Raw genomic sequence first — 26,878 nt, 5'->3', positions numbered from 1 at the left:
GTAGTGTTTAAGGGTGATTCATTAATCAATAGCCCAGTTTTGCTTTGCTTTGCTATGTATTCATTTTCCACTGACTTCCTTCTGCAAAAGGAATTGACATTCCATTGTCATTGTCGTTGTCATTTTCAGTCAATAAACAGTACAAATTTTTAGGACAATGGAAATCCATTCTGATGTTTGCTGCATGCCAAAGAATAAAATGGTGACATTATGTTAGATCTAAAAGAGAGAAAAACATAAAGATTGTGTTGCAGCATGCCTTCAGCAGCGGCATCCTGCAGTTTTTAATAATCGCTGCTACCATCAGCAAAGCATATCTCAGCAAGGAGAGTCATGCAAGTCGTGCAAGCTGTCAAGGAGTTTATCTGTGGAGTATACTCTTACTCTGAGCTGCACTTTTTGTGAAAACTTGCACACCAACTTAAGCATACACAGACAGTCCTACTTAAAGGTGGCACACACACACACACACACACACACACACACATTCTGGCTTCTTTTTATGTTTTCACCTGATCCAACTGCTACACAATCTCTCCTCAAATGCAGAATTCACTGAAGCATAATTGAAAACGACTTTGGTGAATTGACACATTAAGATCGTGAGATAATGTATGTGCAGGTGCTTCTGCAGCAAGGCACAGGCTTGTCAGGGAAACGCATGTGAGAACAGAGGACGGTGAAGCATGAAAAAAATAATGGAACCTCAAAAGACTGAGCACTCTACGCCAAAGTCTGTTTTACTTTCACTAGATTAAGAAATGTGTTTATGTGCACATCCCGTCGTGTGTGTTAATGTGTGCGTCTCTTGTTAGTGGGCGATAGTGAAAGGAAATATAAAAGCAATCCATGTGTGAAACAAACAGAAACAGGAAATGTGGCTGCCAACCGTGCCAGAATCCATGCTGCCGCTTACACAAAGAGAAAGTCAGAGATGATCCTGCAGTGTAAAACAAAAGATTTTACATAACCTAACAATGTGCCGGAATGTGATACGTTCAACAACAAGAAAAACAGACGGGAGCATGGGAGTTGATATAAAATATATATATATATTTCTTTTTTTTTTTAAATCACAGTATCCTGTGCTTTCATCAGGTCTTACCAAATATAACCCTGACCACATCATTGCACCATGCCTGACAAATGCTGTGTTGAGAAAATACCTTAAAGGAACAGCCAGAGTGGGACAGAAGTGCTGACATTCAAAGATCGCTCTCAGTGACAACATTTGTCGTGTATCCCACTCACAGCCCTGTTCTCCATTCAACCTTGACAGTGGGTAGGCAAGTATCTTTACTTCATCCCCTTCCCTGCTCCTTGCGCTCTAGAATGCCTTTTTCAGAATTAATCTTTAAATAAAGTATAAAACTTTAAAATTCCCCCTAGACATGATGACTTTTTTATGAGGCTAAGAATTACTTTTTAGGTTACATAGATAAATCTGCTTTTGACACCAACCTTGTTTTCTCCGTGGTCGGCGGATGCTGACCTAATCTATATCGCCTCATGACTTAGTCACCTTATCAACCCTCTTTTCCTTTTGCTCTGGCCGCTCTGAGGCGAACCAATGGCCACTTTCCCCTGCCGTCGCTCACATACGTATGCTACTGTACGGTATCTGATTTAAATGTTGGTCAGAGTGCAGGCTTTAGAGGAAAGAGGCCCCAGTGTATCTTCAACCCTGTAAAGCTGGCGGGCAAAGAACAACCAGAAATTACTTTCATTCATTATTCATGCCACGAGAAGGCCTGGAAAACAGCAATTCGAAGGCTAGATTATTACAGTGTATTACAGCACACCATAGTAGCCAGTAAGTTTGAGTTTGTGCTACAACAAGGTCTCTGGAGTGTTGTTAGAGACGATAACAGACATGCCGGGGTCAGGAAGAAGTGGAAGTTCATGTACTAAAAAGGGACCACAGAGGTAGGGGGAGCTCTCTAGTGAAGATGCTTGTGAAACGTGGTAGATAGAAAGATGTGTTTATTCTTTTGTACATGTTGGGGTTTGTACCATCTCTGGGGAAGTTTGGCAATCAGAAATAATTAATAATTATCAAAGATAATTAATAACTATATTCATTAATGGGACTAATAGTCCACCTCGATAAATGAGGAAAAAGATAGCCAAATGATTCAGTCTCATAAAATGATTAAAGTATCAATTTGGTTTTATGATTAATAATTAACTTAATAACTAAAACCAAAATGACCACATTGACAGCCAGTTGGTAGAGTAGAGAGTAGTAGTAGAGGTTGGCAGTATTCACTTATTGTACAATATTAAAGAAGACAGCATGTGTATTAAAACATTTATTAAAACACAACAAAGTCGAACTTACAAACTAACCAAGCGTGACGAGCTAACAAACAACAGAGAGTGTGTGGAGGACTGCAAAAGGTGGGAGAACCAAATGGTGACTCCCTACAAAATGGCCACCAGACCCCCCCCCTGGTGTGTGGGTCAGAGGTAGACAAAGGAAAGCTAAGTGCTGTAGCTGTTAGCTTTGTCTTTTTTATCAAGGCCTATTTGTAACACCGTATGTGTGAGTGTTTAGGATAAAGGTGCAGGTTAGGAGAGGATGGTTAGTTCCATGTTGACTCTGTGTCTGTGTGAGCAAACTAACATCAACTTAACTTTAATGCTGCACAGTGAACTACAACACATCACAATAATCAAAACTCAATGATCATTAAAGCAAATCAAAACCACAACATTAACAAGGTTAAACCACTGCTTAGCCATGTATAAACTTATGGTCTCCAGCAGAGCCCGGGGTGAGACAGCTGAACCCTCAGAGGTCCAGAGGAGAAGGGAGAGAGAGAACAGTGGGGGAGTTGTGGTTTCGTTGACCTGAGGTTGTAGAGTCACGTGTCAGACATTGACCAATGGTGGCCGGAAAGCCGGGTCAAGGGGGGGCCGTCAAGCACATATGTGTGAAAGTAGTGTTGGAAAGCTAACTTGCGGCTAAAATGTTACATGGCTGCGTTTATATACTGTAACTTTTTCATCCAAAGTGCTTTTCAATTTGCCCTCCTAATACACACCGACACACTGACGCAGGTTGCTGAACTGAGCGTTTAGAGCCATTTGGGTTTTCGTAGTGTGGAAAGAACTACACCCCCCAAAGTACGTCGATTACTGTTACAAGAGTTAATACGATGATGGATGATTAATATGACATTCGTTGGCTCGGGTAGTTTTATGAAGGAAGTTAGGTGCACGGCCTATTAAAGTAGTGATTTCAGTTATACACGCACTGATTGTTGCCTTTTCTTTTTACTCTCCACTTTAAGTATTCAACTAAGAATATTATTTACGGATGTATTCAGTTACTTTTTTTGACTTTCCTGTTAACCTTTTACTACATGTTGTCATTTCCGGTGATGCGGCATGAAGTTCAGTCTGACGCTTACCTTGCTGTGTATATCTACAGGCATATTGTTAGGAGTGTAAAGCACAGACAACAGGGTTTGGTGCACTTGCACCCATCATTTCCTCAAATGTATCAATTCCATGGCATTTGGAGCTAGTTTAATGATTTCTCTGTAAACACACAGAGTTATAATAGAAAAGGGGACGTGTTTGGGCCTGTTTTTAAGCACTGTGCACTGAGCAGTGAGGCAAACAGAGACAGAAACTTTCCCCTTTTTAATATGTGCCTCTGTGACTGCGGGAACTCCTCTGAATCCTTTTTTCAACAGCGTTGCAATGAGGGTTGCAAACAAACTTCTGATTTATATCTGTCATAATTCCTTTGGATTTATGCTCATCATGCACTGTATATGCAGGTTCTAATTTTAAACCATTCCCTCCTTTTCTGTCAGCCTCGAAGTCGCTTGCTGGGGATGAATGACTCACAAATGCGAGTGTTTAGCAGAACACCAGCTGTTTCTCTGGTGGAGACTTGGTAAAGTAGGAGTGATAAAAGCCAGGCAGGACCGTAAGAAGTCTGAGCACGCTCTATACGTCTTTTGTTTGATCGTTTGCTCATTTGCCAGCGTGCATCCTGTTGCAGCAGCACAGGGTAAATACACGTTTTCTTTCCATTTCCAAAGAGAGGAGGAAAAAGAGCGTTCTCCTGGAAGGTGAGTGGGAGCTATCCTTCACGATACTGCAGCACCTTTATCTTTTACCTTTCTTCTTTCTGATAAGCAGCTCCAGAGCCAATCATGTGGAACTTATAACTTAGACATGTGAAAGTGAAGTTTTACAGCAGTAAGTAAGTAGAGGGAAGGGGAAATGAATAATAAACTTTCCTCTAACCTTCTCTTAACTGTCTTCCTGTGCTGCACATACTCTAGTGCTGTTCACACTTTCAGCAGTCCTGGCAGCCTCTCTCTGTGTTGGCAGCAATCCACCTATAATCTCAACAGATCAGAACCTGTGGCCCTCAGCGCTGACTATATAAGTGGCCGTTGTGCAAACACTGGGCAGCTGGTACGGGCAAAAAAACAAAAGATGTACCTAGCCATAGCACCAACGCCACCAGCCACATCAGCAGCCACCACAGACCAGCACCGTGCTGTGGGCGACGGATGTCAGAATGCTGTCCTCCGTGGAAATATTTATGTCATTTCAGATAAGCAGCGGAGTCAAAGCTCTCAGGCTACCCACTGCTGTCGACATTTACAGGACATTTTTTCATACATTCGAGGCATATGCATTTACTCAACAGCATGCGTGGGAATCTAAGACAGACAGGTTTATTAGTTCAGGATCAAAAAGGAAAAAGTGATAACAGCACTGTGGATGGTTTGAGTGAGAAGACTAGAATTCATCACTGCAACATCTGGACGGCTGATGAGACTTTACGTTGATTACCAAACGATGATAACCAAAAACAAACCAGGGGGGCTGCCCTTGACTAGTCACGGTATGAAATTCCACATTGCCTCCAGACTTAAAGCCTCGTGATGAAATCCACCGTTTTCTGTTATGACAGCAACCAAATGAGCATGTGCCTCAGGATATGAGGAAAAAAAGCCCAACAGTGTGTAATTAAAAAGGCAAGAATTTAAATATTTCGTGAAAGGATCAGAATAAATGACCTCTTTAATAATGGCGAGGTCGATGCATTAACTCTGAGGTAAAGCACGAACTGGGAAACAAAAAGGCAGCGGTAATTCACATTACGGATTTTTTTTTTCTTTTTTGAGCAGCATGCAGATACTATATGTTTTTTTCCAGGGTGCCTATAATTCAGTAATTATTTTTCTTCATAAAATGTTGGCTATGATGTGCAGTCATGCTTACAAATGTGTTGGCTTTGTTTTGACTCCAGGTTGACAGCTGCTTATGAATAATCCAGTCTGGCTGGATCTGTCTGACAAGTACTGTATTTGACTGGCTTCTGATGGACATTTGTGATCTTTCGTAACTGCTCGTACTGTACGATAACATGAAAAGCACTGGTTGAGACCAGCATCGTAGGTGTATGAAAAACAAATTTGGCATATGTAGTCTTTTTTGTTGTTTAGCTCTATTATGCTGCTCTTGCAAGTGTGTTTATATTCTACAGGCAAATTCTACAGTGCTCAATTTATGTCATTCCAATCTTAAGAGCAAGTGTTAAGGAAGGAGCCTTCTTTAATGTATGCTGCACAGCAGAAAGTAATGGTATGTTGGTCAGGGTGTTGATAAGCATGTATTGCGGTTATCTTTCATGCACAGGCCATACATACACCTAACTGTAGTTATTATTCATCTTATTATTTACTTTTTCCTTTCATTTTAGTGAACTGTATCAATCTTGTCCTCTCCAGAGTGCTTTTTCATTGAAGAACTCTTCAAAATTTCCGGCAAGTCCAGACTGGCGAGGTTTTGAGGGAAATACCAAGCCCAATCGCAAAAGGTCACAGACATCAGGTGGGTCTCTCTGAGAGAGAGTAATGCTGGGCCCTTATTATAGGCACTGACCTGTGAAATATCACATAGCCTGTGAGCATGCTCAGCAAAATGATGCAATTTGAGAGGATGTCACTCCTCACCCCCAGATGACCCCATCCTGGCACAGCAGGAGAGGAGGAGTCTGCAGCCTGGGAATGATAAGAGCTAGGTCCTCCCTGTCTCCCCGTCTCTCTGATGGCTCCCTGTATTTAGGCAAGGGAATCCCCTCCATGATGATGGCTCTCTCAAAAGGTACGTGGTGCAAATCCACTGAAAGTGGATGTTTAATTTTTTTTTCCCTCACTCTTTGTGGTCTGCAGTGGACATTCATTATAAAAGGGCACATTAAAGCTACCTGTATTTCTTTAAGTATTAAATAGAGTAACCAGCTTATTAAAGTTAAAATGATAAAAGTTATATTACTTTTACTTATTGCTGTTATTATTGTTATTACATTGATTCATACAACACTTTTCAAAGCCAAGTTACGTCGTGTTTTGTAAGCACACAAAAGCAAGACAATGTATTGTACTGTATGAATACAATCAAAACAAGATGACACAAGGACAGAGACACAGACTAAAGAACTACTTAACAAAACAAAATTGTGTTTTTAACAGATTAAACATCTGACTATCATTTTGTGTGGACAACATACATTTTGAGTGTTATATACTACTTCTGGTGGTTCTTGTATATACTGTACTTATTCAGGTAGGAATGACTGTATCACATACATTAGGGCTGAAGGCTTTCCTGTGGTTTTAGAATTACTACTTTCCAGAAAGAGGGAATTTCTTTTCTTGGGGTATCCGAGATTTCATTCCATAAACGATCTTATCTTTGATAGTGCTAATTAGGTTTTACGACACCATCTTTGTTTTAGTAAATACAATATTCTTCAGTGTGCCGATGAACAGACATGCATAGACCTCCCACCGGTAATTTTCCTGGGTACAAGGAGCAGCCAGTATCTCTTTCTGGGTTAGCCCCTAATATACACGCTACGCGCTGGACAGCAGTTCTGATGCAAGCTACTGAATAGTAGATTAGTAGAAGTATTTTGAAATGATGACAGATGAGAGTCAAGTTCAATTTGACGTAGATAAATAGCCCTATAGGCAAGACAAGAATATGTGTGTTGCTAATTATTTTCCAGACCTGAAGCAACTACTTCTGCATGAAAATCGTCCCACCAGTTGTCTAACTGTTGCCTAATGCTTCACAATCGCTGTCATTTTCACTGACGCAATTTTCAGTCGTTCTCATAATGAACATTTTTTTTTCACACCAAACATCATTACAACTGTAATCAGCATGTTAATAGGGGACAAAGAGTGAAGAGAATGCTGTCTTTTTTTTTTTTTTTTTATCAGATCAACGTTAATTTGCTGAAGGCGAGAATAAGTGCAATTAAATCAAAACAATTAGACTCAAACGCCTGATCATTTGGTGTGAAAATGTGCCGTAATGAAAGAGTAAAAACTGACTACAGCAATGTTTGCAGGAGGATACAATGAAAATGTGTCTTGGCGGTGTGGTGCCATTGTTTTGGGAGAGAGCCGTTCATTCTCATTCTCACGTTCTCAAGCACGAAGAGAAAGCGGAATAACTGTTGGACTGAAAGGTGTTTCCACTGTATGCACCGGCGAGGATGTGAGGCAGGTTAAGCACAGATGCAGCCACCTAGAGGTGCTGGCTGGACCATGACAGAACCCAACACAACCCTGGGTACTTGACTGAAATGATATCCCCCTCGATGATGTAATGCCCTAATCCTTACGTGTTAGGAAATGGGTGAGGGGTGGGGGAGGACTTCCAGTGACTAGGAAGTTTCCCCGTAACATGGTGGCAGCAAAGAGGCCTTGGTTGGTCGCAGCAATTCTAAGATGTTGCAACTTCAACATCTATCATGTGACACAAACTAGTCTAGTGGTGTTTAATTAATGGAAAAGGAGCATTTGAATACCTTTGTCAAAGACACAGATACATAGTCACTAGTGTGGTATTTTTAATCCCATACTGATTGCATCACATGGTTACTTATGTCACATAATCTTTTGATTTTAAAACACTGCTTCTGAGTTCAGTACAGTTCTTGGATTTTAATTAAGTTTAGTCTATTGCTGGTGCAAACTGAACTCATCCACTAGGCCTAAATAAGCAATGTTTTGCGATGTCTTCATAGGATATTACGGTGTCTTAGCAACCACCTGTCTGCAACACAGTGGTGGCATCGTGAATGTTTCTATGGCTTTTGACAACACTTCACACATTCAATGTTTCTTCTGAACCACTGAACATCTCTAATAACTAAGTCTATATTTATAATTGAATAACAAACATCTGACTCGAATGACCTGAACAGAAAATAAGAAAGGAGTGGACTGCTGATGTGCGCTGTGGTGGTAATTACAGCACATGAATGATGAACCTAATATAGGCTCATTGTCAAGCATTCCAGTAAGTAATCCAGCAACATACTGTGAGCGCAACTTCAATAAACTCACCGCATAAAGCACAGAAAAAAACAACCGCTGCCTGGGCTTGTTTTGCATAAAGTGCAAAGTGTGGGATATGTCAGATTCACACAGTGATAGGAGGGAAATACAACCTGACTCTGTTGTTGGCTTTAATTTACCCACGTCTGAATACCTGCAAATGAGTACAGGGCTTGTCATATTTGATCAATTTTCATCCACAGAGGGACAATACACCAGAGGCCAGATGAGAGATGCTGAACAACTTTGAAGAGGAGAAGAGTTGTTTTGCTGAGTTGATTTATTGTCAACAATGAATAACTCGCCTCCATTTCTTTCCCCCTCAACCATGCACATATGAAAGCGCCTTTGAAAATTATGCACAGACCGACTGATCAGCTTTCATTGTGTAAGGTCAGGGTGTTCATTAAAATTGACAGGCTGACTGGGCGATACTTTGAGGTGTTGCCACTGCCTTGACCTTTGCAAAAAAAGGCAGGGTTAGACTTGCCATTTGGAGCGTCTTCCCGTGAAGTGATAAACATTCTCTCCAACTGCTCCTCTTCAAACCCTATCAGAGCTGTGATCTCAATTAGCCAGCAACAGAGAGACGAATCACGAACCGGAGCTGACATGAGACAGCCAGGTTTCTTCGTTCAGGAAAAATGTCTGCTTCATTAAATAGCACTAGTTTGCCTTTTATATTTCTCTTTCTTATTATCTATCAATACTCCTTCCTTCAACTTCCTCTACTTCTGACGTTTCTTGCATGCTTCTTAAGTTGCTGTCTGAACGAAGGTTAATGTGATTATTTATGTCTGTTTCTTTAACATTCACAATCATATTGGAAAGTCAAGGCGAGACGGGCAGCTGCTCCCCTCACTGTGGGTCTGCGGGTGAGTGACAGGGCTGGGAGTGCTGCCAATAATGCTGATCTTCAAGCACAGTGATGTCGCTGTTCTAGCATCATGGGTAAGTTACTTCACCTGATTACGTCTTCCCTACAGAGTTAAACTGTCATGGTGCATTTAACTCTGATGACAGTTCCAGGGTTTATGTGAGTCCAGTCATCACTTATTTGTATGCAAAAATTAAGTGTGAGGCAGAGGATAATACTCAGACATCCTGTTGACATTTTGGACTTCAATGTGCTTTGCTGAAAGCAGCAAATACATTATTCAGGTACTCATTGGGTTGTATTTTTATGGTTCCTTCTTTGGGGGCTGGCATTGCTCTGACCTTAACTGCACTTTGTCCACTCATTTAGTATTTTTGCGCCTTATGTAATTAGTTAAGCAGTCATGTGTGGTAGCTTTTGAAGCCTGCAGCCTCATTGTGGACCACCAAAGCTGCTTAGAAAACTACTGCTGTTATGTCTTCTCCTCCAACCGCCCTTAGTCACAAGGTGTGAAGCCTTAGAGACCTAAGGCTTGACAGAACTTTTGCTCTGAGTTAATTGGTAACTGAACGGAGGAAAGCCCCAAGCCCACTCCACTATCATCAGACCTCTCTGACCTCTTGCATTACTCCATTCCTCTTGAAACACAGACACGAATACTTTTAATGTTAAGGAATAACATCAGCAAAAGACAAAATCAAGATAGCTGTTAGTTTTGTAAATCCTTGGTAGCAGTGGGCTAATAGTGACAGCGACAACACAGTTTTACTAAGAATGACCCCAGTCCAGTCTGCCAGTATTGGAGCTTTGCCTTAGTTTAGGCAGTGCACTGAACCCATACTTGCACTAACAAGCACTAATTTGGATTACTGCTTCATTCATGCTTCACACTCCTGGCTCATTTATCAGCTGCTTGGCTACCAGCTAACTAGTAACATTCCATTATATTCAACTAGTATAACATGACAGTTACCACTTGCTGATACACTCATGACAACCAATCCCACAGGACTGAAGTTGGGCTGTGAGGTGATTTTGGTGTAGCATGGGGGTACTGGATTTTATATAAAGGTTTTAACTATAACCGCTACATTACTCAACAACTGTGGCTAAGAGGAAGAGCGAGTCGTCCCTCGATTGGAAGGTCGTGGTTCCTGGCGATCCCCAGCTCCTCTGAGTCAGCATGTCGGAGCGTCCTTGGGCAAGACACTGAACCCCAACTTGCTCCTGAATTATAGCTTCAGTGTGTGAATGTGTGTGAAAGAATAGTCTCCTCCAATATAGATTCCTCCTGAATGAATGATGTGTGAATGGTTGAATGAGGATGTGATGTAAAAGCGCCTTTGAGCAGTCGAAATGACTAGAAAGGCGCTATTTACCATCCTCTACTTTGTAAACTTTAAGAACTAACAATCCAAACTAAATTTTCTGAAATAGTAGTTAAAATATCTGACCTGGTGTGTATTGCAGTGTAATTAGTAGTTTGGGTGTACTGGATATGTGACACATTCCATAGGTATATCTTTTTATGACCCCTTTTTGCAAACCTAAACTGCAAACTACAACTGTGTTGCTGATTTGTATCACATTATATAGTGCAGCTCTAGGGAATTGTAGTTTTTGAAGAATTAGACAGTTGGTCCCGTGTGTGTAGCCAATTATAATGCTGAATTATAAGCCTTCAAACATGCTACGAGGTCAAGGTTCAAAGGTTAGAATTACACAGAAAGAGCCATGTAGAATCTTCATACTGATATATGTTACTCTCCGGGTCAAGACCTTTGTAATGATGTATTTGGTTTAGCTCTATGACAAAATTTCAGCATTCTCATTTCATGGACACAAGACATTGGAGGGTCAATTTCAAAGAGCACTTTGAAGGCACACTATATGAAATGAAATACATACAGTAGCCAAATATAAAAATTAAATTGAAGATTTTAAATGTATTTGCAGAGTGGAATAGTAGGCTGACAGTTATGAAATTAAGAAAATTGAAATAAAATATTGGCCGTACAAAGGACATATGGACTGTACTATGGATAAAGTGTAGGCTTATGAAATATATGAAGGTGACAAGCGCAAAAATTAAATGTGTCATGTGGATGAATAATGAAATTGTATAACAGTGGAAGTTGGATGCAATACACTTAAAACCCTGTTTGATGAAATATATAATATAAGTGACAAGTGCAGGTATTAAATGAATGACATGAACCCCATCTTCATCCCGTTTGCTATTGTGCAAAATCTGATGCGCACGCACGCACGCACACACACACACACACACACACACACACACACACACACACACGTACACAACATCTTTGTGCTTTATTGTTTTAAGATAGTTAATTTCATCTTAAAAATCCTCAGCCACATATTTTTCTAAGTATGAAATTAAATGAGCAACTTTACATTAACAATCATAGGATATGAAAAGTCTTTTCTTTGGATTCAGCTTACAGTGATCTGCTGGCAATTCAAAATGGAATGAAGCCCACAGACAACAGAGACAATAGTCGAATGCGCTAACAACACGATGTATAAATAACGCACCAATCAAATATCTAGTACAGCCAAATTAGTAATTACACTGCTTCTAGATGATCTATGATTACATTCAGTAATTTAAACGACATCTCAGCATCATAGCAATAATAAAAGTTTTTTTTAAGTAATGCAAAGTGTGTTCATCTCCATTACATCTGCTTGAGAATCGAGATGTTAATAATTCAATCTGATGGCCTTAATGATAGTCTGCCGTACTGTTGAGCTGTCAAGGACAGTGGTGACAGTGAGGAAAAGTGGAGCGTCTTTACCTCGTCAAGCCGCTTTCGCTATTAAAAACTGACAAAAAAAACCTTGACTTTTCAGGCTGGAAGGAGAAATGAATTACAATGGATGGTCATAACATCAACCGGTTGTATTGCTGACTTATCAAAAACATGTTTTTGACCAGCAGCCGACACTCCAGACCACAGCGGAAAACAAGGATAAAATCCCTTGATTAAACATTGAGTAATGTAGCAGTTATAGTAAGAAAATAGCATAACAAACGAGAAATAACAGCACAGCTTCCGTGCTCTCAGGCCTTACAGAAGTCCTACTGTCAGGAAAAAGACGTGATGCAAACACAAGAAGATCATTTCGGTCCACAGACAGGAATTCATAGATTAAATTTTGTGACTAATTCACGAACTTCTGTGAGACTAGGTTGAATATAATGTAATGGACCCAAAAATGCGTAAATCTGGCAAAGCCCACAGAGGCTTACTTAGCAAATGTGCCCAGTGAGCAATTTGACTGAATGGAGTGCCATCTTTTAACAGTTCTCCTCAATATGTCCATGATGTTGACACCGTTTGCTGCCTCAGCTCTCTCCACCCCCACCTCCTTCTGGTGTGGTAAGTTTTACCACACACACGGTATTATTGTATTTTTTTTAACATGGATCATATGTACTGTAAATGTATGTTTATTAAAGGGAATTTGCTCTCATAGTAAAATCCCCATTGGTGAGTGGTCCCTCAAAGAGCAGAGCCTTTGGAGGGTCTAACATGAGGGGGACACCAGATTCCAAGATCATGGAGCATGAAGCAGAGCAATGCAGTCTGATAACTACAACTTGGCTTTTGATTAATACATTGTGTGTTGAGACAAACCCAAGTTTCTTCATGCACAGGTTTATTTCAGCTCCATTTGGTTTGTATTATGATAGTTTTCACATCTCTTGTAGGCTACATTATGTCCTCTCTCAGCCATCTGTGGCAGTTCTGACAGGGAGTATGTCTGGGGGTCTTTATGCAACAGGGAATCTAGGGATCAACAAAGTGAAGCAGACCATACCGTGGCATCCTTTTTTAAAGATTCCTCAGTTGTTTAATAGGATAAACACGAGAGAATAGGTAACTACAGTTTGGAAGGACAGATGGTGCAGACAGTTTAGAAATGCATGTGAGAGGCATCTCACGAAAACAAATAATTTATTTAAGAAGTATATCCAGACTATTTTATAACCCATAGAGTGTGCAACTCAAGCAAGCTGTATTCTGTCTTACCACAGAGTATGAGGGGGGCTGCATTTGCTTTGCACTTATTCAAACACCAAAACATTGCTCTGTTTTTGCCTCAGGGTACAAATTACACAGTAGCTGTCTAAATGTCAGAAATGGCTAGCAGTCACTTTGGCACCACTTATCATTGTCAAACTACTACTTCAAGCTGGGCTGAGTGAGCAAACTTGAGAAGTGCAAATGCTCAGTGCTTTAAAGAACTGTCATCTCTAAAATCTCAAAGAAAAAATGATACAGATGGTATACAGTTCCTTTCTCTTCAAGCAAATCGACGTGCTGACACTTGTACCAGTAATTGTAACTCGAGTACAGAACTGCATCACTGGAGAAAGGGTTGCAAATTTGAACCGACTTAAGAAAAACATGCTGTATATCTGTCTCCTTGTTTACTCATGTAATGCTCTCGTCCTCAGGCTTTCCATTTCCTTTCCCTGGTTATTCTTAATCTCTTCAAGGACACCCATTTAGGGTGTGAGCATATTACCCTACAATGAAATGCAACGCTGTTAACACAAAGGATTGACATTTTAGAGAGACAATCCCTTAAAACAAGTTAATAGACTGAAACTTAAGCTGAATGTCCCAGCCAAATAGTCAGCAGCCCTACCAGTTTATGATTCATGTAGCATACATGTAAACATACGGGTTCTCGTGCAGCCTTTAGCCTTATATTAGCCTACAGTCCTATTGTTGATGTGAAAAATAGTATCAGACAATTATTTATTCTAATATAACCCTATTTGACTTCTCAGCTCAATGTACTTGTTTGTATATGTAACATTGGATAAGTAAAGGCTTTTAAGATGATTGGAAAATGATTGTGTGTTTGGCAAATATGACACTATCTTGGTATGTAATGTTGAGTGGAGGTGCTTGAGTGCAAATTTCCAAAGCTACGATATTGAGCAGGACAGAGCTGTTAAAAGTAGAGCAAAAGCTCGTGCTAAACATATTAGAGCACCATTTAATCCAGTTCTCAGACTTCTGGTTTTGAAAAAGACATTAAATACCAAGTCTCTTGCTTACTACAGCCCCGTGTGCACCACCTCTGCATGTGGAGAAATCCAAAGCTCGACAGAGTTACTGTGCCTAGTTACGGTTGCTAATCTATATGAATGGACAAGCGTTGTTCTAGGAAGGGGTTTGGCAAAGTGTCAATTACCAGAGAGGACCCTTTGCCCTAAAGCATGCTGTTATCTGGCGCTGCCGTGTGTGTGACTTCATCCTTCAATTCAGACAAAGGAATAATTGTATGTGTGTTACACAATCCATCCAGATTTGAAAATGGGTTACATGCAGATTCAGCTCATCAGGGATGTGTTAACCATCCTCTTGCTAGTGTATTACAAGCACTTTTGTTGTTTCAGAAGCATGTGTGTACGTGTATGTGTGTGTATTTTATTCTCAGGTGGGGCGAGGAAAGGGGAGTACATCGGATAATATACCAGGACAAGAGCAAACACCATCCTCCACCCTGAGTGCCCTGTCTGACTGTGCATGACACCAGAACATACTGTTCACAGCGCCAGAGGAGCAGGTGAGGAAAGGGCAGAGTGATTGTGAACAAGTGGGAAAAGAGACGGTGGGTAAAACAGAGTTCCTAGCATTTGTTTTAAGGGGTTTAGCAGAGGGTCGAGGCTGTTGGTTGTTTAATTAGCCAAAAACTCGAGCCAATCACGGGATCCTCGTGAAAGCCTAATTCTGCTCAGAGCAGTATCACAGGATTCAAAGACTTGTAAATATATTATGAATGAAAATCTCCTTTGTACTCACCTCCAAAGAGTGCTCTCGGTAACGCTGCCAATATGAAAGTCGTACAGCTTAGTTAGAATCAGGATCACCTGCAAAGAGATGGAGTTTAACGATTACAATCTTTGTATAAGCCAATCAAAGTGAGTAGCGAATTCACCACAGCAGCAGACCACTGATGTGACCACCTAGAGTCAGATTGTCAGTGGGAAGTGGCTGTGAAGAAATAGTGCGGCGCATATCTTCTCTACCAACTCTGAAAAAGAAGATGAATAAGCATATTTCCCCATATTAGACTATTAATTTAAAGACAGGTTGGAAAGCTGAGACATGTGAAAAGAGCTCGGAGTAGAAACACTGCTCCTTTGCGTTGAAAGAAGCCAGCTGATCTGATCAGGATGCCTCCTGAATGCGTCTCCGTGAAGACATTCCTCGCATGTCCAATTTGGAGGAGCCCCTGGGCATACCCAGAACACTCTGGAGGGATTATATTTGCTGTCTGGGCTGGGAACCCCCAGAAAGATCTTAATGCAAACTCAACACTTCCTTCAAGTTTGTGAATGTTTGTTTTTTTACCGTGCAGGAACTGCTAATCAGGAAGATTAGTTATTATACATTTTTAAGCTTTCTTGTTCTATATTTGGATATTTATTACCACTTTTCCTTGCCAGGTCAAATTTGCACTTCTCTAACTCAAAAAAAAAAGTACATACCTCTCGAGGCCTTTGACGAAATAATTGCATAATTGCGTTAACAAAAAATTGAATTCTCACATCACCTGGTAGAAAACTCTACAAGGTTCTGGGAGTAATAGATTAGCATGTTGGGAGGTAGTGCGTTGCATAATTAGCACCATGTTAACCGATACTGTGCATGCCACTGTAAAACGTCTTCTCTTCTCTTAATGAAGCACACTGCCATCCTCGCCCCTGCAGAAACAGTCTCTGTGTCACAGCCTTAGTCTCTGCTCTTTTGGAGAGATACTGTAATCAGGATGTGGACACTTTGATAAGCACTGTGCAAGTCCTCAGAGTGAATCACAAGACATGAGGACTAAGTCTGCTGCGACAGGATCAGTGGTCAGCTGTAATACTCCATTCCAGATCGGAGGATCACGACTCTGTCGCACGGAGACAGCTGGGGGTGTGAAGCTGCCAGAGAGATGAGAGGTAATGAACTTGACTGTTGAGTACAAAAACACTTTATTACACTTAACCACCTGGTAACATCCAGGACTGATATTCACCTCAGATTACAGTCAAGTAAATGTGGGTTAGGGTTAGAGTTAAAACAGTATGCACACATATTTATTTAGCATTTATCGCATACCCGACCCGACCTATACGGAGAAAACATATAACAATAGAGGCTATTTTCAATCATCAGTCCATGTGTCGTCTGCTGAACTGTTTTCCTCTCCTGACTAAATGACTGCTGTTCTTCCTCATTAGCATTCACGTCTCTCGTTAGCATTTCCCTCCCTGCAACAAGCTTATGCTTGTTTAAAGCAACCTGACAAGCTTGACTTGAGTCACTTGGCTGAGAGGGGAGGTCTGGCTTTGACTCTTCTGACAGGCATTAGCAATCTGGGCTAGATGTGGAGAAACTGAATATCTGCACAAATTGGAAAAGAACCAGTACCCTGGCATCCTCGACCTTTCGTAGCCCTCATGTCCTTACGAAGCTCAGATGCCCCGCAGACTTCCAGGACCTTTCCACCTCTGGCTGAGCTTCACTATCCCCACAAGCCCTCTGAACAAGCCGGCTGCCCACCAGGGACCCATGAATGGTTCTTGTGGGAAGCTGCGCCACATGTCCCAAGGTATCTTCCTACTAAAATTGTAAACATATGGTCTGGCACTGGATTGCAGTGCCAGGGAGAGGGCACTGCTGAATAAGAAGAAAATGGATTCATGCCATGCAGCTCCACCACATAGAACAACTGGATCTATGTGTGATCATGTGCGTATATTCATATTCATATTGGGTACACATTGTTGGAAGTGTGTGCTGTGTCACTGTGGGAGTGAGAAAGAGTGTGTGCACTCCTACAGGTGTCGCACTGACAGAGATGCGTGGTCTTGTCTGCTTGGGGGGGTGACACACACAAACACGAGTCATCTCATCCCGACATGACAGTCTGAATCTGGTATCCACATTGAGCGACTAGGACACCAGCTGAAAAACAGAGAAACTAATAGTGTCCCATTGAACGCGTCTTAAGAAAATCCTCAAATGCTTCTCTAAAGTATCTTTTCAGCCAACCGTAAAAGCCTTCTTTAAGGAATATATAATGCATCAAGTCAGACCTGAATGAAAAAGCCTTGGGGATTTAAAAAAAAAGCCCCAAGAAGATACTCTTACTGTTTACCTACATACTTGCTCTCAAATGTTCATGGTCTTTGTTCAGTAGACTACAGGTGTAATGAAGGCTTTAGAAAAGTCTCCATTTCAAGTGCGCTCTCCCCTTCTGAACCCCTAGTTGACTTGCAATTATTGAATCAAAATGTCAGTCACATTGCACTTGCATTAGCCTTGTCGCCTCAGCAATTAACCAACTGTGGTGAAAACATATCATTAGCATAGCTAAATGTCCCCTTGTCCTCAAAGACCAAGTCAAAGAGGCAAACATCATTTTGAGTATTGGCTTAGGTTGTTCTGTGCTACTGACAGTGTTAATGGCTTTTATTAGAAAAATGTTCAACTGTTCTCTCTGCAGAGAAACAGATTAACTGTGATCATGACCAGAGGAGTTTTTGCCTTTGATGTCAGGTGCGAGGCCATTAAATTGAACTTCGCTCTCTGCAAATGGCGGTAGATGAATGCATTTGTTCATGATGAAGAATCATTAATCATAACAAACGGCAAAAGTTAACATGCTAATGACAGCCATATTTGGTGTATCCAAGTAATGCCAACATAAGATCAGTCAGATTAATGAAGCTCCCTTTTTGCAGCAAATATCATTTTGTTCAGACGACCTGCTTTATATTTCATTTTACTCTTTCTGAAGGCTCTAGTGACAACATCCACAGCACATGGATCTTCTCAAATACAACTTCTCGATCACTTTGTATTTCACCACAAACCTTTTCAAAGAGGTCCACTTAGAATGCTCCATTCTGAACAAAAGAGCTCTCTGTGCCTTTGATTGCAAAATGTCATGGTACTGCAGTATTGACAGTCTCACAAACAACTGAAAACAAGCTTTTAGCAGTCTGCAAACAAGCATCAAGATAGTCAACACCAAAATGGCAGCTGGAACTGATCATTATCTAGAAATGACTAAGCCTCTCGGTAGCATGTCAACAGTTGAGCAATTACTCCGTCAATTGGTAAGAGCCGTTTATGAGACACATTGTCAACCAGTGGTGACAGCACTACCAGCTGACATCAAAGCAGAAAAACATTGTCTCCTCTCACACAGTTTGGCATGACCGTGGGAGGGAAAATGAAGCTATTGACTTAATGGTAATTGGATAAATACACTGTGAGATGTTTTGGAATAACTGTATGGATCATTAATGGAGACAAGTAAAAGGGTGGGATAAAGAGGGGGACAACAATAGCAAACATCTGACATATTGGACTCAACTGTCATCTGTTGCCTTTTTTCCCTCAATAGAAACAAAGAGGGTTGGGCTCTGAGGAACGCTTATCTGTTGTTCACCACTTTGATCAAAGGGTTGGTCCACCTCTGCTGTACAGCAGCAGCAAAACAGCGCCAAAAGGCGTGCGAACATTGGACTTAGGTTCATCAGGTGGACAGAAATACAGCTCCAAAAGAAAACTAAGGTTGCCCTACGTCTGCTGGATGTGTAAATATCTAATTACCTCTTAACCTGTCTACATTAAGGCGTTTATAAAGTGATAACATTTCAGATGAAAAATTTTAAATTGAAGCAAGTTTTAGCTTATTAAGGTTAGCTGGTGAATAAACTAATAATAGCTTGATAGCTAATGTTAGCTCATTCATGTTTGTTCATTACAGTTCCTGGAGAAACGCAGTTTCAAGGACAGCAAAGAACTTCTGCTGGCCTATTCATGCTCCTATCATTAAATGAATCCTTGTGACTATCTGTACAGAAGAAATACTTCTATTGAGGAAAAAGACATGCATTATACATGTATATTGTGTATCATGCTATTTACATGTTAATTTTATATTGTCAACATGGCAAGGTTACATGGCACTAAATTGAGCAAAGCATGTAGAAAAAAAAACTCTTTAAAATCCATTTATTATAATTACAGAATTCTTGCCCTTCAACTGTGAGAATCCTCAAACATTCAACCATTCAGCATGTGTATTGAGTCTGTGTAGCTGTCAGGCAGGCTCCACAATGGACAGTGGTAGAAAACCTTGAGCCATGACCACAAGGTATCCTACAAATACCATGTCAAGCCTCCATGTTGGTCCTAAATAATGTGAGGACCCGTGAGTAGAAGAAAAGGATTGCACTTGGAGAACTGGGGCTATGATAGACGATCATGAAATGCCTCTCTGCTTTCAATCACGCTGTGCAGTTAAAGGTAATATGTCTGGCAGAAGCACAGTGTGCATTTATTGTTCGTGCACACATCATAATGCACATATAAACTCAAGCTGCAAAGAGAGACACTCCCTTTTAGCCTTCAACAGATATGCTTCTTAACTACCATCACTCACAGAAGATGATCGTCACCACTCTGAATGCTGCAAGTAACTTATTGGTATTATGTGCAAGTTAAATACATATAACACCTAAGAGATGAAGGCCATATCGGTGAATGAAAGACAGTGTAGTAAAGACGGGGTATTAGGATGTAAAAATGGGTTGCGTTTGTATGTGTAAATGCAGTCCACCAGGGTATGCTGTGGCTGTTTGGCATGTTGCAGTCCCATCAAGGCCACACCAGGGAGAATACTGCAGTAATGTGCCCCTCTGGTCATCGCTCACTCCTCCTCCTCCTCCTCCTCCTCCTCCTCCATCTCTTTCTCTTTCTGTCACTCTGCCGCTTCACACTCCCTCTCACGCTTTCTGTCTCCATCTCTCTGTATCTGAATCACTTCCTCTTCTTCTATTTCCCTCCTTCCTCATATGCCTCCCCGGAGTGAAGTCCTCTCATTTATTGCATCCGTCATGTGTCTGTCTTTTCCCTTTGCCTTTTTTCCCCTCACTGGCCACATCTCACCCCACCATTACCTCACCGACTGAGTACTCCTCCCGACAAAAGCCACTTTATCTCTGTTCATCAAGTCTTGTCTTTTTCCTCTTCCCCTTGGTTAGTTAGGGTTAGGTTGGTTTTTCTCTTGCTTACTTCTTATCTTTATCCTTTAAGCTGTTTCTCATATTCCCTTCCTGGCGTGTCTTTTACATACTGTCTTTACTATCTACGCTTTTACATTTACTTGTTCATCTTGTTTTGTTTCCTTCTCTCTCTTCGCCATCTCCGTCTGTTTTGACCTATTAAAGCAGACAGACAGACTTTGATTTGTATACTGACAAATTCCCTGGTTAAAGTAATTTTCAAATGTAGTGGTTGTTGAAATGTGATGAGAAATGAGCATGAAAATAGCGTGCTTCTCAAGGAGACCCTTCGCCATTCCTTTTCATAACGGGTACTCATATCTTCTGTGGCTCTGGAGTAAAATGTTAAGTCAAAGAAAATAACCCCCGATGACAACGGCGATGATGATGATGATGATGATGATTTTCTCTTTTTAAATCTGTCTCCCACAATATAACCAACTTCATAGAAGGCAAGGCAAATTTATTTGTGAAGCATCTTTCAACAATGAGTCTAATCTAAGAACTTCACATGAGGCATGAGGGCATTAGGATAAAATGTATGAAGTGTAATACTGAATCATGGACGTCGTTAAATCGTGGAAATGTGCCGCCACCCCAGAATGACCGCCAAGGTTGTAAAAGGCAGCCCCAATTATTAATCACAAGTGACAATGATTGCACTGCCATGTAAACCTAATACAAGTATGGGCTTAGAAATGTTAGAATATAGGACTTTTCATATCCAACCCTTCACTCAACATTTAAAGATCACCTCCAGACATTTTTTAAGACATAAACTTTACTTGGAAAAATGGAAACTGATGTGTTTTTTCCACAAAGATATGAAATCTAATCAAGCTACCTCTTGTAAAGCAGCTATGGTTGTCTCTTAGTGGTGAGATATAATTACTTTGGTGATTTATCTGTAACAATTGAAGTGAGTAGCATCTTAATATAAATGATTCCATTCTTTCACTGTCAATCAGTTAAGCTTTTTCTGGAAATGGAGATTTAAGGTGAAGCTCAAAATCAAGTAATAAGAAGCAAAGGAAATATAGATTTGATCATAAAAATGTAAGTTTTTCACTTAAATAGCAATAAAAAAAAACCCAACATTTTCTTTCAAGTTGAACTTTTCATTTTGATAACATTTCGGAGCAAAAGCTCTTCATCGATTGCTGACTGGTGCAACATAAGTTTCTGCTTGAGCAGGTGACATAGCATTTAAACAAGAGCAGGGAGATCAATATGGTGCTACAAGGTTAAGGGAAAAGGTCAATTGATAAACCAATCAAGTGGCCTGCATGGCAGGAGTGAGATTGGAGACCTATCTGCTTTATCACCTCAGCTGGACTTCTAGGCCATGAGAGAAATAACCTTTCCCACACACTGAGATAAACCTGTCATGTTACGCTGTGCATCCCCCCCCCGTCCCCGTCCCCCCAAAAAAAGTTTTAGGCGCTTCCATTTCACACAACCACACAATATCCTACAGCAGCTTCAAAGACTTAAGAAAGAAACGTTACCATAACAACCGCTGTCTGTAAAGCAACTGCAAATGCTTGCAGAGCTGCAGCCATTCTGGATCCACAGTTTCTAAATGCGTAGAGAAACCCTGCTGCAATCTTCTTCAGACGGGATTTATAATTTGTCAAAAGCGAGGATATTCTGGCATGGGTGATATGAAAATGCTGAAACGCACCCAACGTCAAACGGAAATTGGAAAGTGATTTCTTTTACTTTCTCTACTTTTTGCAGCACTGCCATGAGCTGGCTGTGGATATGCATGATATGCTGCTAGGTGTGAGGTTTGCTGAAATTTGAATGAGAGCAGTAGACAGATAATTCATCTTAAAAAACAAACAAAAAAAAAAAAAAAAAAACCACAGTCCTTCTATATTTTAAAGTAATTCCTGGCATTTGTTTCATCCTTGGAGTACACTCAGCGTTTCCTGCATGAAGATAGTTCCACAGTCTAAGGTAGGACGTCAGCCTCATTCTAACACCTAATTAGGCTTAACTAACACTCTGGATATTTGCAGAGTCAAAAGAAAAACCTACACTGTCTGGAACAAACAAAGAAAAAAGGCCTCTCTTTGGTGTTTATGGGAAAATAACTTCAGCGTTATTATTAATAGTCTCCATTTGCATGGCTATTTTAGGCACTGCAATAGCATGCAGGACACCAGCCACTAAGATCTCCTATTTTCCCACTTTTTTCTTTCCCATGGTGCATCTGTCTCCCAGGCCAACTCTTGAGGAAGTCAAGCGAAGCAAACACTATCTGGCTGGCCGTGGAGCTTGCTCAGGGGGTTAGAGCTTATCACAGTGCAAGCAAGGGTGCACTAAAAACAAAGAGTGTGTAGACTCTCTAACTTTACCCCATCGTACAATGTAACACAGAGACACAGAAAAATGGAGGCAGTGAGATTTCAGTGATACACAGACACAGACTAGCCAGATGTCATCGTAAAAAAAAAAAAAAAAAGACATCCTAATCTTTAAGAGTTGATGCTGATTACAGAAAAGAAAGAATGTGAAGCTATCAAATTATATCTTTGATGGAAGAAAAGAGCAGCAAAGCAGTCCAGTTTTCTTTGTTTTACCGCATCAGATTTTTCCCATCTTATCGTTAAACACACGGAAGGTTAATTCAGGGGGAGCTCACAGTGACAATCTGGGAGATGTTCAAAGAATTTCCATTTCTCTGAGGGAACTATATTCATAAGAATGAAGCCCTGCATGTTCGCTAATTAGAAAGCAGGACAGTAGCTGCTGTGTATGTGGGAATGCACCGTATACCTCATGGTGAATAATGGACTGCGGCACAAAAAGAGCTCAGAATGTCACTAATAAGATGCTGCCTAATATAGCCTGTGAAATTGTACAGTATTGTTCACTGAATTCTATTGCATGTTCTCCTACAGGAAAAAGAAGCTGCAGCCTAAAAAGAAACGGATCATAACAAATCACAAATCACCTTCTTGTGTGAGAGCAAAGTTAAAAAGAGAGAGGCGAGGAGAAGGGCATGGAACGCAAATGAAGGTCCTCAGCTGGGAATCGAACTGTTGGACAACGCGGCCGTGTGGTTTGTGCCAAAACCGATAGGCTAGCAGCCCCACCCGAAACACTTTGAACCTCTGAGAAAGATTTCAAAAGCACAGGAAAATCACAAATCAAAATGGATGCCTCAGAGGCCGAGATATCCTCACTTGCAGCAAGGAAAGGTCACATGACAGCCGAAGGTTCCAGTAGCAAACTTTTCAATCACCTCGCTTGCTTCTCTGCTTGTACAGGTGATCAGAGCAGAGTCTCGTAACACAACTGTCCTCAAAAAAAATGAGCTCAACTTTTTAAAGAAGCAGTAAGCTTGTTAAGTCAGCTCTCTTTGCTTTTTTAAATCTTACTGTATGGACATTTTGACATTCTAAAGAGTCTTTAAGAGACTTTTATTTGTGGAAGTAAAGACGGCCTAAACATGACACTACACCTTTCATAACTACAGTGTTGTACTCCTGTACATCATGTGATCCTCACCATGCATCTCCATTCTCCCCTGATCAGACTCTCCTTGCCATGTAACATCTCTGAACTCCATACCCCGCAGTTAGTAAACGCAGGCTTTCCGTCAAAACTTGACAGCCTCCAAGCTGAGATGACCACGATGACCTCATTAGGGTTTTTAAAGCACCACCACAGCCACTAAACACTTTAACACAACTGCTTGCACAGGCTGAGGAGCACTCCTCATAATGAGTTGATGTGTAAAAGGTGGTGCAGTGCCCTTCTGAAAGATAACACATGATAACATATCTGATGTCTAAATATCTTTCGGTGCTTTTTTTGAATTCATGAGCACCAGCCTTTGTGCGATAGCGAAAAAAAAAGGCTGGCGAAATGTTCTTATGAAACGTACGACTATCCACAAAATTGTGGAGATGGTGAAAGTGTTGGGTTTAAATGTTCTGGTGGAAATGTATCTTAAACTCTTATGCATACCTTGCCGGAGGGAACCAGGTGGTCTGATGGCTCACAAGTGACAGACACCAGGCTGTGAAATGTGCAAGTAGGAAATATTCTGTATTAACCAGTTTTTTTTGGCAAGAAAATTGTCAGTTGTTTCAAATAAGTGTGAAAAACAAATTCACAAGTGGAAGAAAACAGAGCTGGTGTCAGCACAGGGAGTTAGAGTCAAGGGTGCGAGGTTTCATCCTCCACAGCTATTGTGGTTATTATGAAATGTCTTCACTTTTCATAGAAGGTTTTTTTAAATAAAAAAAAAAGAAGAAAAGAAAAAAGGCACACTTTGTACTATTATCACAATGAAGACTGCTAGCTTTAATTCTCAAAAAGTGTGAATTACCTTAACGGTGTGAGGTATTAACACATCCTTCAGCACAAGCTACTATTAATCTAATCAGAGTCATCTTTTACTGCAGCGAGCCTGAATATGCTTTTTCCTCGGTGTTACCACAGGCACATCATTTCTGATTAGAGGGACACATTGCTCATTATTCAGCAAACGAACGACAGGAATTAGTCGGAGTCTGTCATTTACATCTTCACATTATTTCCTTTTTTTGCCCCCCCTCATCTCTTTCTGAGCTCTGGTAATTTCCCTCTCTGTGGTGTCAGAGGGAGCACAAGAGAAGAGAGGAGGAGCAAGGCAGAGGAGCTTTAACTGCAGGCTCACACTTATGTGTCATTGTGAATCTTTTCAGAGGTGACGAGATATGGAGGCAGCAGGACAGCTGATTAACACGAGGCTCTGTCTTAAACGCTTAAATACACTTCCCCCACAGCTCTGACGGTGTCTCCTCTCCCTAGATGGTGCGATCTGGTGGGGTGGCAGCTAATGCAGGTGGATCCAACTAGATACCGCAGACACTAAAAGCATCAGAAGTGAGCTGGGCGTAATTCAAATTGCAATATGTTGTCCTTTCAGGGACACTACGTTATCCAACAAGCACTTGATCCATCGGCTCGGCTCGACACAAGCCAGCTCGCTGATGGCTGAGGGGCTGCTTACTCTGACATCTGCTGTGACACTGCTGGGTTAGCAGACACTGGAGTGTGATGCTGATGCCACTGCGGCGCACCATCCATTACTGACTGACTGATTGACCGTGTTTGGGGAATCATTTGAGGCCAGAAAAGAAACGCTGTAATGATGGGACAGATAAAAGCGAACTGTTTGCTTGTCTTTGCTCTGTCGCTTGCTGTTTTTATTTCCAGTATATCTCATGAATCAAACTTTTTTCTGCTGTAAGGAAAAAAAAAACCTAAAGCTTTCTGCAACCACAGAACAACAACACTAGCGGCATTCTAGCAGCTCTATGAGGCTATATGGTCCTCAGGAGGACATGAAAGTCTGTAACAAATGTCATGGTCTTACAACCAAAGTTGTGGAGATATGGCCCTGAAAACCACAAATGTCAGCCCGTGATGGTACTAAAGGAAAATTCAGGCAAACAGTGGAGTCATTAGGCTTCACACTGGGCACCATGCATCTCTGTATCAGGTAAGGCATACCATTCATCAACTGCTAAATGTTTTGGCCGGATCATCCATAGTATGATGTTGTGGTCAAAAAACTCTAAAACATCTGGTTTAAAAATGTGTAAGAAAGAGGATTTCAAAGACACATGATATGACATATTGTAATTATAATGAGTAAAAACACGAACTGGCAGCTTATACCCTTTTCAAGCTTTCTGTTTAATGATTATGCTTTGCAGAGAGCTGTGTCATCTACACCTGGACTGAAGTATCAGCCATCAAAGAGTAAAAATACAAAACTTTTTTTTTTGAAGAGGAAAAATCTCCCTCCATTTCTGTGAAATTGGGGCCATCAAACTACATAGTTCCATAGAAAGCACAAACTGTCACAGTGGTGAAGTTCCAGAGAGACAACGCTGCTCTCAAGTCCCTCCGACACACTTGGGACCGTAGCTCCAGAAAGCCTGCACGTCTCAACTCATCATCCAGTGCCATTGTGGGTCACGGGCAGTGGGCATCACTTTGTGCCAACAACAGCGGCCCTGCAAACAAAAACAGTTGGTGCCATGTGTTGCATGGCGTGATTCATTTTGACATGCCTGGCGTCCAGCGTCCTCTCAGCCAAGGCCTTTTAAATGAGTCATTTCTGAGAGTCATCTCAGAAATGACTCCTGAGTGCAGCTCTGGTCTGCAGGTTCTCAAACAAAACGCCGTGCAAACACTCAGAGTGGAGTTAAAGATTTACTCACACTGTACAGTCATAGGGATGATTTGCTACTCGATGTCATGACAGGTCATCAGAGTCTGCACGTAATGTTTGCGTGCTTGCCTTTCTCTTCCAAAATGGCCACCTATAATGTTTGGGAACAACTTTCAACAGAAAATGGCCACTTAAGGCAGAGGTAAAAGAGGTCGACCATGAGGGAAACGGCTATAATGGTACACAGTGAACAGCACAGTAGTTACAAGATCATGCAAGAGCTACCCAAGGCATTGCATTGTTCACATGCTGGA

At 41.1% G+C, this 26,878-nt stretch overlaps 1 protein-coding gene across 1 annotated transcript in view; it reads right to left on the bottom strand.

The window, feature by feature from the left end:
* Nucleotides 1-26,878, bottom strand: part of sorcs3a (sortilin related VPS10 domain containing receptor 3a) — a 175,672-nt gene that overhangs the window by 88,622 nt on the left and 60,172 nt on the right. The window contains exon 2 of the mRNA XM_070856324.1: nucleotides 15,117-15,184. Coding sequence (XP_070712425.1) covers nucleotides 15,117-15,184 — 68 coding nt within the window. The remainder of the gene's footprint in view (nucleotides 1-15,116; nucleotides 15,185-26,878) is intronic.

Source organism: Pempheris klunzingeri, chromosome 3 (genome assembly GCF_042242105.1).
Source record: "Pempheris klunzingeri isolate RE-2024b chromosome 3, fPemKlu1.hap1, whole genome shotgun sequence".
Lineage (NCBI taxonomy): Eukaryota > Metazoa > Chordata > Actinopteri > Acropomatiformes > Pempheridae > Pempheris > Pempheris klunzingeri.
Note: the sequence above shows the minus strand (reverse complement) of the source record. Positions and strands in the feature narration are given on the sequence as shown.